At 39.4% G+C, this 17,110-nt stretch overlaps 2 protein-coding genes and 3 non-coding genes across 6 annotated transcripts in view; all 5 read right to left on the bottom strand.

Moving 5' to 3' along the window:
- Nucleotides 1–8,986, bottom strand: part of MSH4 (mutS homolog 4) — a 103,237-nt gene extending 94,251 nt beyond the window's left edge. The window contains exons 1-2 of the mRNA XM_003921400.4: nucleotides 7,354–8,986; nucleotides 712–894 (exon numbers count right to left, since the gene is read on the bottom strand). Coding sequence (XP_003921449.1) covers nucleotides 712–894; nucleotides 7,354–7,594 — 424 coding nt within the window. The 5' untranslated portion in view covers nucleotides 7,595–8,986. The remainder of the gene's footprint in view (nucleotides 1–711; nucleotides 895–7,353) is intronic.
- A 91-nt stretch (nucleotides 8,987–9,077) lies between these two features.
- On the bottom strand, nucleotides 9,078–17,073 carry RABGGTB (Rab geranylgeranyltransferase subunit beta). 2 transcript variants are annotated; one of them, XM_003921401.4, is made up of 9 exons: nucleotides 16,975–17,073; nucleotides 15,549–15,656; nucleotides 13,808–14,005; nucleotides 13,199–13,304; nucleotides 12,243–12,295; nucleotides 11,981–12,091; nucleotides 11,487–11,612; nucleotides 9,923–10,072; nucleotides 9,078–9,654 (listed from the first exon to the last, which is right to left on the bottom strand). In XM_003921401.4, exons 1-9 carry the CDS (start codon nucleotides 16,975–16,977, stop codon nucleotides 9,514–9,516), a joined length of 996 nt encoding a protein of 331 aa, XP_003921450.1. In that variant the 5' UTR covers nucleotides 16,978–17,073; the 3' UTR covers nucleotides 9,078–9,513. The 2 variants fall into 2 exon arrangements, with proteins under 2 accessions (XP_003921450.1, XP_074237126.1); XM_074381025.1 differs by lacking the exon at nucleotides 16,975–17,073 and adding an exon at nucleotides 14,716–14,833.
- Nucleotides 13,630–13,701, bottom strand: LOC120366224 (small nucleolar RNA SNORD45). The gene has a single exon (XR_005580959.1). It is a non-coding gene; the product is annotated as a small nucleolar RNA SNORD45 (small nucleolar RNA).
- LOC120366223 (small nucleolar RNA SNORD45) lies at nucleotides 15,005–15,088 on the bottom strand. The gene has a single exon (XR_005580958.1). It is a non-coding gene; the product is annotated as a small nucleolar RNA SNORD45 (small nucleolar RNA).
- LOC120366225 (small nucleolar RNA SNORD45) lies at nucleotides 15,988–16,066 on the bottom strand. Its single transcript, XR_005580960.1, has one exon. It is a non-coding gene; the product is annotated as a small nucleolar RNA SNORD45 (small nucleolar RNA).
- Nucleotides 17,074–17,110: the final 37 nt, after the last annotated feature.

The raw sequence follows: 17,110 nt of genomic DNA, 5'->3' as shown, positions 1-17,110 counted from the left end.
TGCATTAAGATGCTCATTATTATGTTATTTACAACAGGGAGATAACAGCATAAACAGATTTTTAGAACCTTAGAGGAGGTATCTTTTATGTCTACTGAATTTCCACTGGAACTTGGTATTTATTTTCTAATTAAAAATAAGAAGGTCATATTCTACTACAGAGCTTAAACTGACTTCTGCAGATCTAATATAAATTTAACCATTTATACATAGGTATAAATGTATAAAAAACAATTTGTCATTATCTTATAAATATATGCATTCAAGTAACATACCCTGTAACCAAGAAATTCTGTTGTATATACTTTAGAAAACTGTTATACATGAAAATCTATCTTATCCATCTACTCTTCAAGAAAATCTGGTAGATTTAGATAAAAATTAAGGTATAACAAAACTAGTATTATCAGGGTCAACTTTTATTTTTAAATGAACATCATGTTTAAAAGGAAGAGGTTTCTCTTTCTTGAGTGGTTTTTGTCAGAATGGTTAAAATAATATAGACCTGCATTTTTTATTAACAAACAATATCAGAAACTATGTTGCCTTATTAATCTAGAGTCAAATCACGGATACAGGTAAACTAATGTATTTATTTTTCATTCATATCATTTATAGATCAATTCAAATGAACTTAACAACCCTAATTTATAATTTATAAAACTTTTAAGTTTCAAAAGATCATCTAGGTTAATCTTCCACTTATTTTACCTGAATATCCCATTTGCGGTGTCCAGCTTTTATAACCTGATCTCTGAGGATTTCCAGTAGACAATGGAGTTTTAAGTGTTTGACGATAATTAGTTTCTCGTGCAGAAGATGAGCTTACACCAAAAGTAAAATTTGATGCAAGTGTGTTTTCTACATAAAGTCTTTTGTTTCCAAAGTATGAACCTAAATTTGAAAAATTAAGTCAATTTTTAAAGATTTGAATTATGCAGTGATATATTAACCATTATAATTTATACCATGTTTACTTTCTATAAAACATCATGTGAAAAAGATTTTTTAAAATATAACAGATAACAAAATTAATATTATTGATAATCTTATGAATATGTTAATACAGCTTTTACCTATACAAGTTCACCACAATTACTCTTGCTAAAATCATAAATTACCCTTTAATCTTCAAGTATACCAGATGTGTTACCATGATTTGAGTATCTGTCCCCTACAAAACTCACATTGCAATTTAATCCCCAATGTGGCAGTAGAGGGGTGGGGTCTTTAAGAGGCGATGTGTCATGAGGGGCTCTGTCTTCATGAATAAATTAATCCATTCATGAGTTAATAGATTAGTGGGTTGCCATGGGAGTAGGACTGGTGGCTTTATAAGAAGAAGAGACATCTGAGCTACAGTGCTCAGCTCCCTCTCCATGTGATACCCTGTACCACTTCAAGATTCTACAGAGACTAAACCAGCACAAAGGTCCTCACTAGATGTGCCTCCTTTGACCTTGGATTTCCCAGCAGCCTCCAGACCTGCAAGAAACACATTTTCTTTCTTTATAAACTACCCAGTTTCAAGTATTCTGTTAAAAACAACAGAAAACAGACTAAGGCATATGTTTCATTTGTATAGTAATTTTTGGACCTCTTCTTTATTGAAATTTTCTCCTCCCATCCAAATGCCATTGTAGAGTTTTAGACTCAACTGGCTTCAGTTTCTTATTTAGGTACTTATCTACTGATGTAAGGCATTACCTATTTTACAGCATTGTCATAAAAGTTTTAAATAACATACAGAAACAAACTAGCATAGCCTCTTGGCACATAGAAGTTATAGAGAAAATTAAAAATGTTCAGGCTCTGTGTTCCTATTCTCTTTGATTTCCACAACAACTCTGTATCTTGATTCTCTTTAAATCACTTTTAGTTTCCTTTGCCAACTCCTTTTTCCTCTGCCTCTTAACTGTTGGTCTCCAGGGCTTCATACTTTTAATCCTTCCCTCATAAATCAACATTATACATTTCCTCTGAGCATCTCATCTCTCCTCTTTGTTTCTATTAACATCTACTTCCTGCCAGGCAAGGAGGCTTATGCCTGTAATCCCAGCACTTTGGGAGGACTAGGAGGGCAGATCATGAGTCCAGGAGTTCGAGACCAGCCTGGCCAACATGGTGAAATCGTGTCTCTACTAAAAATACAAAAATTAGCTGGATATGGTGAGCCACCATGTCTGGCCCATAAGCTTTTAAATAAAGGTACCAGATGGCAAATATTTTAGGCTTTGTGGGCCATGTAATCACTGTCATAATTACTCAGCTCTGACACTACCTTGAAAAAGCAGTCATAGATAAAACATAAATGAGAATGACATGTTTCAATTAAAAATGACTTTATTTCTACATACTGATTCTAAATTTCATATAATTTTAACATCACAAAATATTATTTTGATTTTTTAATCCTTTAAAAGTACAAAAAACATTCTCAGCTGCATTGTTCAATAAAGCGGCACATGTGGGTATTTAATTAAATCAAAATTAAATACAATTTAAATTTCCTCAGTCACACTAGCAACATTTTCAAATGCTCAAAAGCCACATATGGTTACTAGTTACCATACTGGGCAGCATAAGTATGAAACATTTCTATCATCACAGAATATTCAATCAGACAATGTAGCTCTAGGTCACTATACCTATCTCTTGGCCATAAACCTTGAGGCATCTTCCCAGCATTCTAAATGTCCCTCAAAATTATTTAGCCAGGTGCAGTGGCTCACGCCTGTAATCCTAACACTTCTTTGGGAGGCTGAGGCAGGTGGATCACGAGGTCAGCAGTTTGAGACCAGCCTGGCCAACATGGTGAAACCCCATCTCTACTAAAGATACAAAACATTAGCCAGGCATGGTGGCACACACCTGTATTCCCAGCTACTCCAAGGCTGAGGCAGGAGAATCACTTGAACTTGGAAGGTGGAGGTTGCAGGGACCTGAGATGGCACCGTTGCACTCCAGCCTGAGCAACAGGGCAAGACTCCATTTAAAAAAAAAAATTAAATCAAATTAATTATTTATTGCCAGTATGGTCAATTGTACCAGTTTGTCCCTTGTCACTCAAGTCATAATAAGCTTAGGAGACATTCTCAACTCCTCCTTCCTCAACCCTAACACTCAGTGAGTGAGTCCTAGAATTCTTTTCTTTTTTTTCCCCCTCTCCTCCCCAATCAGAATTCTTTTCTTTTCTTTTTTTTTTTTTTTTTTGAGACGGAGTTTCGCTCTTGTTACCCAAGTTGGAGTGCAATGGCATGGTCTCGGCTCACTGCAACCTCTGCTTCCTGGGTTCAGGCGATTCTCCTGCCTCAGCCTCCCGAGTAGCTGGGATTACAGGCACGCGCCACCATGCCCAGCTAATTTTTTGTATTTTTAGTAGAGACGGGGTTTCACCATGTTGACCAGGATGGTCTCAATCTCTTGACCTCGTGATCCACCGGCCTCGGCCTCCCAAACTGCTGGGATTACCGGTGTGAGCCACCGTTCCTGGCAGAATTCTTTTCTTTTTAACATCACTAACATTTAAATCCCTCTCTACTCTTCCCAGCCCATTTTAAACCTGTATCTTCTTTGGTTCTTATGCAAGTCTCACTTCTTCTCCTTTTCCTTGCTTCCAGTATTATACCTCTCTAATTTATTCTTCACATCACCAGTAATCTTTCTGAAAAACAAATCTGATCAGTATCTCTCTTTCTTACAATACCCATGTGTCTCCACAAACGATAGGGTAAAATATAACTTCATTATATGGGTTCCAGCAGGAATCAATGATATACTCAAACTGGGATAATTTGATATAGAGAATATTTACAAAGATGTGGACAGGGTGTAGGGCTATTATCATAAAGAAGTTCAGAGAACCAATGTAAAATGTTCTCCATTAGCATTCTTAGTTCTTGGGGAGCTAAAGAAGAAAGTGGTTCCCAGAAACTGGAGATGGAGTGGGCTGTTTCTTGTTCTCAGATGAACTGAAACTTTTAAATCTATATTTCCCTCAAGTTTCTCTCTTCTTACTCCTAGTTCCCTATATTCAATTATCTTGATATAAATATATGGACATCCCACAGGCTCTTCACACTCAGCATGTCTGTAACAGAACTCATCATCTTCTGTCTAAAAGTTGCTTTGCCTACAAAATTCCCAGTACCAGAAACTACTACTACAATCTATCCAGTCACCAAAGCCAGAGACCTGGTATTGAACATGGGGCTCTCTGGACAAAATTTGTCTCCCAGATCTAACTCCCACAAGTATATCTACATCCAAGTTTATCTACACAGATCACTCTCCTGCTCTAGCCAAGCAAAATTATTTACAGTTCTACATTCTGTGCCTTTGCATGTTTTTCTCAAGAATGCACTCCAGTTTCTCGTCTCTCCTCTTTCCTTTTGGCTGGCATTCTTCTTCCTACTCATTCTTCAAGACCAGTTCAAGGTGCACTTACTCTGTAAAACGTCTTTTCCCACTTTCGTCCCATATTTTAATTGTAAATACCTCAAAAATTATAAATACCTCAAATACAGTTATCTCTTAAATGTGTATTTGTTGATTTTTAAGTCTTCTCTACTAGACCTTAAGTTCCCTGAAAACGTAGATTACTATCCCCAGCTGCTAACATAATTTTGGCCTTTGTTCACCTATTTGGGCCTTGGTTCTGTCTATAAAACCAGAAAAAAAAAATCTACTCTGAAGAATTATTGTGAGGATCAAAGATACCATCTGCCTAGTAAAAAGCCAGAACAAAGTAGGTGCATATGAATTAGTGAATGTTATCGTTACTGATAAAGTAAGTGGGTAACAAAGCATCTGATGAAGAGAGGGATTATACTGACAATGTGAACATGCATGTTGCCTTAGAGGAACTGCAAGTAGCTCAGTTTTGTTAGAAAGCAGGGTAAACATTAACAAGTGATGAGGGATAAAGGTGTAAAGATTAGAAACTGATCCCAATTGCTTTGGATATCCTTCTAAAGAGTTTGATCTTTTACCTGTAGATATAGGGCTACTGATTTAAGTGGCAAGTGTCATGATAAAATCATTTTCTACATAACTCTGGTGGTATAGTCAAGTAAACTTGAAGGAAGGAAGAACACTTAGGAGTTTGAGGGGTAGGTGCAGTGGCTCATGCCTGTAATCTCAGCACTTTGGGAGGCTTAGGCAGGAGGATCAGTTGAGCCTAAAAGTTCAAGACCAGCCTGGGAAACATAGGAAGACACTGCCTCTATAAAAAACTTTTAAAAATTAGCCATCTGTAGGAGCACACACCTGTGGTCCCAGCTACTTGGGAGGCTGAGATGGAAGGATTGCTCAAGCCCAGGAATTTGAGGCTACAGTGAGTCATGATCACGCCTCTGCACTCCAGCCTGAGCAAAAGAGCAAGACCTCGTCTCAAAAAAAAAAAAAAAAATGCAGAGAAGAATTTAATTAATCATATAGTGAGTCTCAGGTATCCATTGGTCCATCAATAAAAACTTCAGAAGACAGTTTGAAATAAGAGTCTGGAGTACAGATGAGATCTGAGCTGTGGAGATAGAAGTGGCCTAGGAAAAAAAGCTTTAATGACATGCCCATAATTTGGGAACAAAGGTGAGCATAGCAGTTCTCTGGGAGGTAGCAGAAAAACAGGGGCAAGTGGAATCAAGAAAGGCAAATTAAAAGAGTTTAAGAGAAGGCAAATCAAGAACATTAAACATGGACTCAAGGATCTAGAAATAGAAATTCCATTTGACACAGCAATCTCATTATTGGATGTATACCAAAAGGATTATAAATCGTTCTATTATAAAGACACGTGCACACGTATGTTCGTTGTGGTGCTGTTTACAATAGCAAAGTCCTAGAACCAACCCAAATACCCGTCAATGATAGACTGGACAAAGAAAATGTGGCATATATACACCATGGAATACTATGCAGCCATAAAAAACAAGTTCAAGTCCTTTGTAGAAACATGGATGAATCTAGAAACCATCATTCTTAGCAAACTGACACAAGAACAGAAAACCAAACACCGCATGTTTTCACTCATAGGCGGGTGATGAACAATGAGAACACTTGGGCACAGGGAAGTGAACAACACTCACTGGGCTGGGGGGGGAGGGGAGGGGAGGGACATGGTTGGGGGGGCAGGGAGGATGGGGAGAGATAACACCGGGAGAAATGCCTGATGTAGGTGACCGGGGTAGGGGGCGGGGGATGAAGACGGCAAACCACTATGGCATGAATGTACCTATGCAACAATCCTTCAGGATGCAGAATGTGCCCATGTACCCCAGAGCCCAAAGTACGATAAACAAACAAACAAACAAAAATGAGCCAGACAGTGGAGGCTCATGCCTGCAATCCCAACGCTTGGGGAGACCAAGGCAGGAGGAGCGCTTGAGGCCAGGAGTTTGAGACCAGCCTGGACAACATAGCAAGACTCTGCTTCTAAGAAAAAAGAAATTAAGAACATTAAATACAGCAGAAAGGTCACATGAGATGAACAGAAAAATGACCACTGGATTTGGTATTTGTTACTTTACCATTGCGTTGCAATCATGTGTGAAAAATGGTGACGCTTTGTCATGAATGGAGACTAACACATTAATAAATGATTTGAAGGACATGTATCTTTTTTTGTTTGAGTCTGGGTCTCACCGTATCACTCAGGCTCAAATGTAGTGGCGCAATTTCGTGATCGGCTTAAGGTAGCCTCAACCTCCTGGACTTGAGATCATCCCACCTTAGCCTCCTGAGTAGCTGGGACCACAGGCACACACCACCACACCCACCTAATTTTTGTATCTTTATAGAGATGGGGATGGGGGTGGGAGGTTCACCATGTTGGCCAGGCTGGTGTGGAACTCCCGGCCTCAAGTGATCCGCCCACCTCGGCTTCCCAAACTGCTGGGATTGCAGGTGTGAGTCACCCCGTCCAGCTCACGTCTGTTAATACCAAACACATTATTTTCCTTAAAATATGAAATGAAATGTTCCATTTAATCTGTTTTATCCCAGCCTAGCAGGATTTGGAGAATTAAATTCAGCAGCCAAAGATCAGCTCACCACTTGTATCAGTAAACTGATACACAAACCGTCATTTGTCAGACACCGTCAGGGACGTTCTGCGCGATACTTCAGCCTTCCTGAGGACTGAGACATCCACCATCAAGGTCTTGCAATAGAACCAATTTGAAAAGTCAAGGCTTCTAATCTCCCAGACTCACCAAATTCCCAGGGCACTCTGATCTCACGCCCCAATCAAACCACAACTGAACTTCGCCGTGGTAACCATCACCCAGGTGTCCCTGAGCCTCCGGGGGCTGCCGGCCTCTAGCCTCGAGGAGATTCCTCCACCCGACCACTTACCTTGAGCTGGCCGGGAGCTTGGCGCAGGGCAGGGGAGGCTGCTGCTGCTGCTCCGGTCGCCCGCGGCTCCTGACGTGCCGGGAGGGGTGGATGCAGAGACGGCCTGGGCGGAAGGGCGGCTCTGAGGAGTCTCCTGGAGCCCGAAATTGTAGCGGGGACCCTGTGGCGAGCGTGTTTCTCCAGACGAGAGGGAAACCGCGGGGGCAGAAGGCGAGGTTGATGAGACCTCAGGCCTCAGCATCCTCCAAAACTTTCCCTAACCCAAGAAGTACAGGTTTCTGAGGGCCAGCTCCCGTAGCCCAACTACAGAAGCTGCGTCGCTGGAAAGGGCGGGAGAACGGCACTCCGACGCACTAAGCTGCACTGCGCAGGCGCACGCACGCCTCAGCTTTCCACGTAGGTTCACGTGCTTCCGGTCTATGACCCTGCTCCCAGCCATTCCCAAACCCGTCACTTTCCACGTGAACTTCATTGGAACCTCCTCAGCCTGCAGGTATCAGACTGAACAGAATTCCCTAAGGCCCATCAATTACCACCCGAATTGTTACCCCCTTTATTCTCACAGCACTCCATCTCCCTTATTGCAAAAGGTTAGATGCAATTCCCACACATCCAAGCACACTAGCTTATCTTTAAATGAGAAACCATCCAACAGAGTACACCCCGTGCCTTTGACACAGTGAAAACATGCAATGCTCACAGCATAACCCACCTAAGGTTGACCTTGTGACCAAATACACGAAATATCCAGTTATATATCACTATACACACATGGCTGTGGATAGTCCAGCAGGAACCAGGGAAAGACAGGGTGAGATCTCCCAGACAGTTCATAGTTCCCCACCCACCATTTCTAATACTGTGCTTTCAAACATAAATCAGTTAATAGCACACTGGAAGAAGTTCAAACTCCAGCTTTGCAATAGTGACCTTCATAAAATTACTTAAATATGGCCAGTAATACCAATTTATCAGAGATGCATGGATTAAACATGACAAAATTTTCTGGATACCATCATATAAAAGCTATTAGAAGACATTTACACCACTACTGAAATCCTGCCACTGTTGTCTTTTCTCAGTAAACAGTCATGCACAGCCTGGTTCACCCACAGGCAGTGAGAAGTCCTTAAAAACGTCTCTGTTCTTGGAATGACTATTGTGCAGGGTGTTACAAACTACTTAAAATCTCAATTTCCACCAAAAAACTTTCAGACGGGGCACAGTGGCTCCTGCTTGTAATCCTAGTACTTCAAAAGGCTGAGGCCAGAGAATCATTTCACCTTAGACCAAACTGGGAAAGAAACTGCCTGTACCAAAAATTTAAAAATCAGCTGGGCATAGTGGACGTGGTGGCAGTTGCCTGTACTGCCTGGTACTCAGGAGACTGAGGTGGGAGGATTGCTTGGGCCCAGGGGTTTGAGGCTGCAAGTGAACTGTGATTTCACTACTGCGCTCCAGCCTGGGGAACAAAATAAGACTTTTCACCAAAACTGTAACCCCTTAAAGATTGTACCCAATTTAGCTTTGGAAAAAGACAGGTGCAAAAAACACTGTGGCAACCATCAACTTATCCATTAGTGTTATCTTATTTGAAGACAACCCCTTTCCTTGGGTAATTCTTCAGTCCAAATCACAATCTCACTTTAAGATGGTGGCTTGACATTTAACCTAAATTAAGTCTGTGACCAATTCAGAATAACCGTATTCAAACCTGTCAATCATTTCCAAATGTCAACAGCCATTTATTTTGTGCACCATTTAATTCATGTATGAGTTCTGTCCAGTTAACATTCTTGTTGACACAAATACTACATCAACTTGTTATAGAACACATGAAAGGTATACATAGGGAAAAACCAAAAAAATCAGGTAAAAACCACGAGTTTTTTTAAGTTTGCTCAGTTACTGAAACATAAATAACAGACACAGAAGTATACACAAAAAAACTATAGTCAGAATAACAGGACTTCACAATAAAAAGCAGAAAATAAAATACAGGTTTTTATTTTACAATATGTATAATTATATAATTTATCATAATTAATATAACACAATATACAAAATATTAACAGTAGTCATTTTTAGATTCAATAGCACTTCAAATACAGAAATGTTAAAATGGCAAAACTATACTTTGCAACTTTGGCTTCAATGAATCTAGCTCACTAGCTCAGGCTGAACATTCACTCTCTGAAGCACTTCTTCAGGCATGCAAAAAACAGGATTAACAGGCTTAATCTGTTCTTCTCCCAAAAGTGACAATCCAGCAATTCCAAATAAGGTATGAAAAGGATCCACCTATAACAAGAATTTATAGAGATTGCAAAATGAAAACTTCTTAACCAAATTGTTATTAACACCCAACCTTAACCATACACTAATTTTGTTAGCAACAAGAAATTTCTGTAAGAGAGTTCTATATCCTTCATATATTCTACAATAAGTAGGGAAAAAAAACTACTTTCAAAGCAACACTTGGAATACCACCCTGGAAATCCATAGAACCATTAAGAAATACAACACTAAAAAACATAACTTATACAAATATGTCAGAAATATTACTTGCCATATCTCCTGGCCTGTCTGCAAATCCCCCCGTTTCTTCATCTTGACATGCTAAGATGAAACTGCGCAGTTTCTCTCTATCAATCCAATGAAGTCTTCCAATTATCTTTAGGGATGCCAGCACCCACCATGAATAGCATACATCTGGTAACTAGGAGGGGGAAAAATTGCCAATTTCATTCTTTTATTTCCCTAATTTCGAGAACAATTTAAAAGTGGGTTAAGTCTCACTCTCAGGTAATCTGATGTTCAAAGCATCAAACCATGTGGAGGGACAAAATCCAGGGATATACTGACATGCAGTGTTTGAAATACTGGCTTAGAATAAAAGATAATCAATTAATGGGTAAGAGACTAAATTCCAATTCATAGGTAGCCATGCTGAATATTTCAGTACTCACTGATAAGCATGCATCTACCTTATTTCTACCTGCAATGAATGCCTAACTCAGCCCCTTAACCAAGAAGCCAGTAGTATATAGCATCATGAAATCCAGGGGTATAGTTCCATTTTTCTGCAAGCTCTGTCCAGGTGGGCACACACCTGCCCCACTCTATTCTAGACAGCTACTGTGGATATTTCTCTATCCATTATTATTTATTTAGGAATACTGAGGTTTAAAAATAAAAATACAGGCCGAGCACAGTGGCTCACGCCTGTAAATCCCAGCACTGAGGTAGGCCAAGGCATGGCGGTGCGGGTGGGGGGGATCAGGTCAGGAGTTGGAGACCAGCCGTGCCAATATGGTGAAACCCAGTCACTAATAAAAGCAAAATTAGCCCAGTGTGGTGGCATGCACCCATAGTCCCAGCTACTCTGGAGGCTGAGGCAGGTGAATCACTTGAACCAGGAGGCGGAGGTTGCAGTGAGTGGAGTGAGATCACGCCACTGCACTCTAGCCTGGGTGACAGAGTGAGACACTGTCTCAAAAAAAAATTCTGACATAGGCCGGGTGCGGTGGCTCACACCTGTAATCCCAACACTCTGGGAGGCCGAGGGGGGTAGATCACCTGAGGTCGGGAGTTCAAGATCAGCCTGACCAACATGGTGAAACCCTGTCTTTTGAAAAAAAAAAAAAAAATTCTGACATATGAAATGAGTGTATCTGTCCATAGTAATTCTAAATGGAACAGCCATATCCATTCATTTTTTACCACATATGACTGCATTTGCTCTACAGGAAAATTACACAGTTTCAAATGAGTATTTCCTATTTGTCCCTTACAGACCTGATATAGATAGATTCATCATGTAAAAGAAAATTTAAATTTTTTAAAAAATCCAGTTTGGCAAAATCAACTGTCCCTTCACATCCATAGATAAACATGACGATTTCTGTACAAGACTGTCGGAAATGGACATCAGGATCAATGAGCATTTCAACCCATGGGGCTCTACTTTTGTCAAGGGAAGTCTTTTAGTAGGAGGTATTACTGAAAAATTATAACGGAGAAAGGTAATAAATAAGCTCATGGCCAATTTACAAGTATATTGAAATAGGCAAGACAAAGTAGCAATAACTCAAGGTTCTAAGGCTAGTAGAACACAGATCATCAAACAATACCTTCTCTGGCCTTCCATTGAGTCCACCTGAGGGTAACTGTCGTTCACAAAGCCACCAACCAAGTAAATCAGAATTCACTTGATGCAACTGACTTGTAATAGCCAGGAATCCTGTGCAACAATAGATCTAAAATTACAGACATAAAGTAAATGTGTATAATTTCTTGATAGTAAAAGTGATAAAACTCAAATTATTAAAACACCACTTTATAACTTAAGTTTTTCTTTCTGATCTGACAAATACTTAATAAAAATGTGTTTTGGTGCTTATGAACCCACTTATGTTTGCTTAGGTCAGAGGGATCCACTGAAAGAGAAAGGTATATAGTATGTAAAGCAAACTAATGTTAACAATTAAGCAATTGTTATGTAAGATACCATATTACAGTCAAATTAACTTTATTTGTATTTGACAAACATTGAAATAACTCATTTTCCTACACTGATTCTTGCTTCCAAAATGACAATAAATTTTCATCTGGACTAATAAATTACCTGGCCAGCATGGGATTCAGAACCTGGTCTGCAACCAAATCCACCGTCAAAGTTCATACAGGATAAAACAAATTCGATTGCCTTTTCCATATTAATAGCATCAAGCTTCCCCTACAAACAGGAAAAACAAAAAACAAAAACAAAAACAAAAAACGTTTTAATTCCAGAGTATTCAGCAGATCAGACTCAAAAAAAATAAAAAATAAAAAATTCTAGAGTATTCATGAACTTCAATCATTTCAAATCAATATTCAAAGCTTACCAACAAAGCCAAAGTTGCCACCGCACAAAAAGAGAATCTTGTATCGATTTCTCCTATAATAAAAAGAGACCAAAATGAAGGCAGGTGTTACCTGAGTCATCTAAAAAACTGCACAACTACCACTTTAAATTGAGTTCAAGCTCAACTTTTACTTTAGGTATCAAGAGGAAAGCTAAATCTAAAGTGTCTTTACTTTCCAAAAAATTCCTTTGTTGAAAATAACAGCAAATTTGACCAGGCACAGTAGCTCCTACCTATAGTCCCATCACTTTGGGAGACTGAGGTGGGAGGGTAACTTGAGCCCAGGAGTTTGAGACTAGCCACGGCAACATAGTGGGAACCCGTCTCTACAAAAACTTTTTTAAAAAAATATATTTGTTTAAAACATAAAATTTATTGTTCTAAAAACAATAAATTATCTTAAGCTACTTAAAGCATGTCCAGAAAGAGAAGAAAACTACTATAACTGTCAATTCCTAATAATGCAAATAAACTTACCCTATTTTATAATAAAGTAGATTTTTCACATCCCATGAAGCAGCTGGTCTCTCTGGCCTGCACTGTGTTCATCCCTAAAGCAGAGATTATCTACATTTATCAAATTAAGTTCTATTCCCTCCCTCCACTCAAATATTCAGTAAGTTTGTAAAGTTTTTTTGAATATTTTTCCCTTACCAGCAAGTAGTTTTTTAAAAACTTTACAAAGCCACCAAATATTGGGGGGAAAAAAATTTCACCTACCTTATCTTTTAGACTGGCCCCCTCTGTTCCAGTGCTCCTGTATGCTGATATAACTACCACAGTACATGCTGGAAGTTCCAGCAGACCATTAACTCCAGTTAGACCAGCTGCTTAGTGGGACCTGAAAAGATGAAAATCTTATAAACTGGTTACTAGCAAAACCAGTACATTTTTACATTGGTATTTTGGGAAGAATGGACTAAATCTGACATTACCCCAAATATCTCCAGCAAAAGAACCATCTTCTTTCTGCAGACTTTTAACATATTCCACAACTTTATTTACATCGATAACATTAATACTGTCATACAGCGTAAGAATCTGCAATAAAGACAAATATTAGGTAAATACCCTTTTTATGTTTATTCTAAAGCTCTTATGCTCAACTCTTTTTTTCTCAAGACTCTCCTGTCATTCAATACAATTAAGATACCAAGAAAACCCAAATCTTTATCCATAAAATATAATTTTTCTACATATAAATTTTAACTTGGCATTCCAACATACTCCAATATACACAAAGTCCTTATCCCATCTCAGCACCCAGCACCAGACTTTAAACCACCAGGTAGATGTTCACTAATATCGAATTCAAATAGCTATTTTTCAGTATTTACACATACTGAAGATAAAAATTTTATCCTCCAAGGTCTCAGTGCAATTTTAGAACTCACATCAACTTTGGATTCAGCTAATACATGCCATTACATCATTGACCTTGTAGGACAGCTTCACTTTTTGACCAAATCCTATATATAGTGTCAATTCCCATTTCTTGAAAAGAACATACTATCAAGATCGTTGAAATTTTAATTAGTATTTACCTGGACAGCACTAAGAGTGTATAAAAGATGAGGATCATGTCCAATACTAGCACTTATTCCACCACATTCATGTTGGCAAGACTTAATAAATGCCAGAATCTCTTCTCTATTCATTCGATGAAGTTGTCCCATGAGATCCATTACTGTCAGACCCCAATAGATGCCACTCATTCTCAAATATTCAGACATACAGTATTCCTAAAACAAGACACAATTTTAAATGTGTCAGCAAAGCTAACTCATTAGCCATGCTGCTATTTTTTACCTCTCCTGATCTTAATAGCACTAATCAGTAGCGAGTTTAAATTTGTGACTCAATGTCAGAAGCCATCTTCAGACACAACTATTAATCAGAAAAAAGCAATTATCTGAGGACAGGATTAATTCATCTATGGCTAACAATACAAATAGGGCTTTCAGTTTCTCCTACAAGCCAACCAGACAGAAATGCATCTACCGTTTTCATCAGTAAAGTTCAGGGAGAATATTTCTATCAGAGTACCTATACCATACTTATCAAGCATGCATTTTAATGTGGAGTCTGTACATAACCTATTATCGATTCGTAAATTATATAACTACATGAAAACCAAAATGGCCTAAACATGCGAAAGATTTCAGAGCTCAGATAAAACACTGGCTAATCAATGATACACGAACATTAAGATTCCAGAACAAATTTTTCCCACACTCAACAATGCATTACATTTTAAGAAGTTTTGTGGCCGAGTATGGTGTCTCTCGCCTGTAATCCCAGCTATTCAGGTGGCTCACCTAAACCCAGGAGGTGGAGGATGCAGTGAGCCCAGAACACACCACTGCCCTCCAGTCTGGGCAACAAAGTGAGGTTTTATCTCCCAAAATGACAAAGTTTTGTAAGAGGAAGTGCATCTCAGTTTGCTACTAACCCAAATCCAGAGCATACAGATAGCAGATAAAGGCAAAAACGAGTCCAGCTCCATCCATGTGATGACCTTAACTCCAGGACAGCTACTCCAGTATTTTCAAGGTTATGAGAACCTAACACTTAAGTAAAAAATTAATACATACCATATATCCCACATACCAGTACATACAATTGAGTTTGGATACTACAGGGAAAAACAGTTACTCTTAACTAAGTTGTTTACTACTTTTGGCTAAGATTGTCCCAGAGAGCTTTCATCAAAATTAAAACATTTAAGGTAAAACTTTTTCAAGGTCTCAGAGTAATTCTAGAGCTAAAGTGTTATTACACATCAGCAGCAGATTCAGATAATACATGCCAAAACATCATTGACCTTGAAAGTATTACCACTAACTACAAAAGGGGACACCTGTTTTTGACCCAAACACTTATCTACTTTGTCTGGTGAGCCCTCTCAGTATAGGTGAGTAGCTGGGATTACAGGCGCGCACCACAACGCCCGGCTAATTTTGTATTTTTGGAGGAACCGGGGTTTCACCATGTTGGTCAGGCTAGTTTCAATCACCTTGTGATCCGCCCGCCTCAGCCTCCCAAAATGCTGGCATTACAGGCGTGAACCACCGCGCCCGGCCTGAACTATGATTCTGATAAGTCCACAACCTCAGGCATTCAAGGCACGGTTCACTGAAGTTCAAAGGCCCAGCACATCCTCAGTTCTCTGCATGGAGTTGGATACCGTTTTAAGACACATAAAACATAAATACTGCCTCACTGCTTATGACTGTCACGCTTCTTTAAAAATAAACTTTCCAACATAAAAAAATTCATACGTACATAATCGTCTTTCTTTGAGCCATAGGATGCGATATAATCTGCATGTTTATCCAATAAGAGTGTGTCTGGTGCATCTGACTTGATAATAACGTCCTTCTGTGGAGTGCCCTTTCAAAATAAAAAAGCAGTAATTTCAATGTTTACCTTGACAACGTTCTGCCCCACAGCAGATTCTACATACATCTGAATTTTTAGTTGACTTCACCTTGCAATAGGAAAACGTTCCATTTAAAAATTGTAACTAACTAGGGAGGCTGAGGTAGATGGCTTGAGCCCGGGAAATTGAGGCTGCAGTGAGCTTAGATGGTGCCACTGCACTCTATCCTGGGCAATGGAAGACCCTGACTCTAAATAAATAAAGTACAGGTATGTATATATTTATAACAAAAAAGAACTTAAATTGTTCAAGCTCCACCTTAGTCACAATTCAGGTAATTTTCAGGTCTCAGAGTAATTCTAGAGCTAAAGTAGTAATAATCAACTTTAGATTCAGAATACATGCCAGCTCATCATCGACCCAAAAAATTACCACCAGCATTTTTTGTTCATTTTTCATTCAAAAAAGTAAAAATAAACACCAGGCTGGGCACGGTGGCTCACGCCTGTAACCCCAGCTACTGAGGAGACTGAGGTTGCAGTGAGCCAAGATCGCGCCATTGCACTCCAGGCCAGGCAACAAGAGCGAAACTCTGTCTCGGAAAAAATAAACACAATAGAATATCAAAGCTTAGCATTTCAGGACAACTTACGGTTTACATGCGGCAGAAAGCATATTAAAAAAAAACAAATCTAGCTAGCCCTTAACTTGCAAGCAAATTCTTGCTTAATCAAATGCAGGTTTCAGAGCACCTTCTAAGTATCCCAAAATATGTTCAAATATACTAAATAAGCATTTCCTTTAGCTCCATCTTCTCCACCTTTAATCCGAGTTTCTGTATTTGCAGAAGTCCCCATGGGATACGGCTCTAGTTCTTTTCGTATCTGTATCTTCCTCATTTAGAGTACATTGCAGTCACTATAATAGGTCATGACGATTACCGGAAATGATTAAGCACCGAATTTTCCTCTAATCCCACTAAAAATCTACGAAACCTTCAAGCTAGACCACATCACTAACGATTTTAAAGAAATTTTTGACACCCCCCCCTCCCTCCAAAAAAGAAAGCCATCAATCAGCCCCAGCTTTTTAGAGGGGTTAAGAAATCGGACGGCTCAACTCTTAACAGGCCCTCCCAACAGAAGGCAGCCTGGGTAAAATTAGAAGCGAAATTACCCTGAAGGTCTGCAGAAAACGCTGAGTAATATCTCACCCTCAAGAAACCTTCTAAGACCTGTGCTTAAACCATTCTCCAGCACCAGGAAAACAATCCTACAGCGACCAGTCTGCTACCAACTCATCTGGACAGCAGCACGAAACGCAACTTACCATGTCTAACAGCTAAAAGAAAGAGCAGGGTCAGTTCCTGCGTAGACTTAGGAGCCGGGCGCCTGCGCAGAAGCACCTCTCAGGCCCCCACCGCCCTCCGATATAGCTGACCACACTTTCGCCTGAAAGGCAGAGC

Source organism: Saimiri boliviensis, chromosome 11 (genome assembly GCF_048565385.1).
Source record: "Saimiri boliviensis isolate mSaiBol1 chromosome 11, mSaiBol1.pri, whole genome shotgun sequence".
Classification (NCBI taxonomy): domain Eukaryota; kingdom Metazoa; phylum Chordata; class Mammalia; order Primates; family Cebidae; genus Saimiri; species Saimiri boliviensis.
Note: the sequence above shows the minus strand (reverse complement) of the source record. Positions and strands in the feature narration are given on the sequence as shown.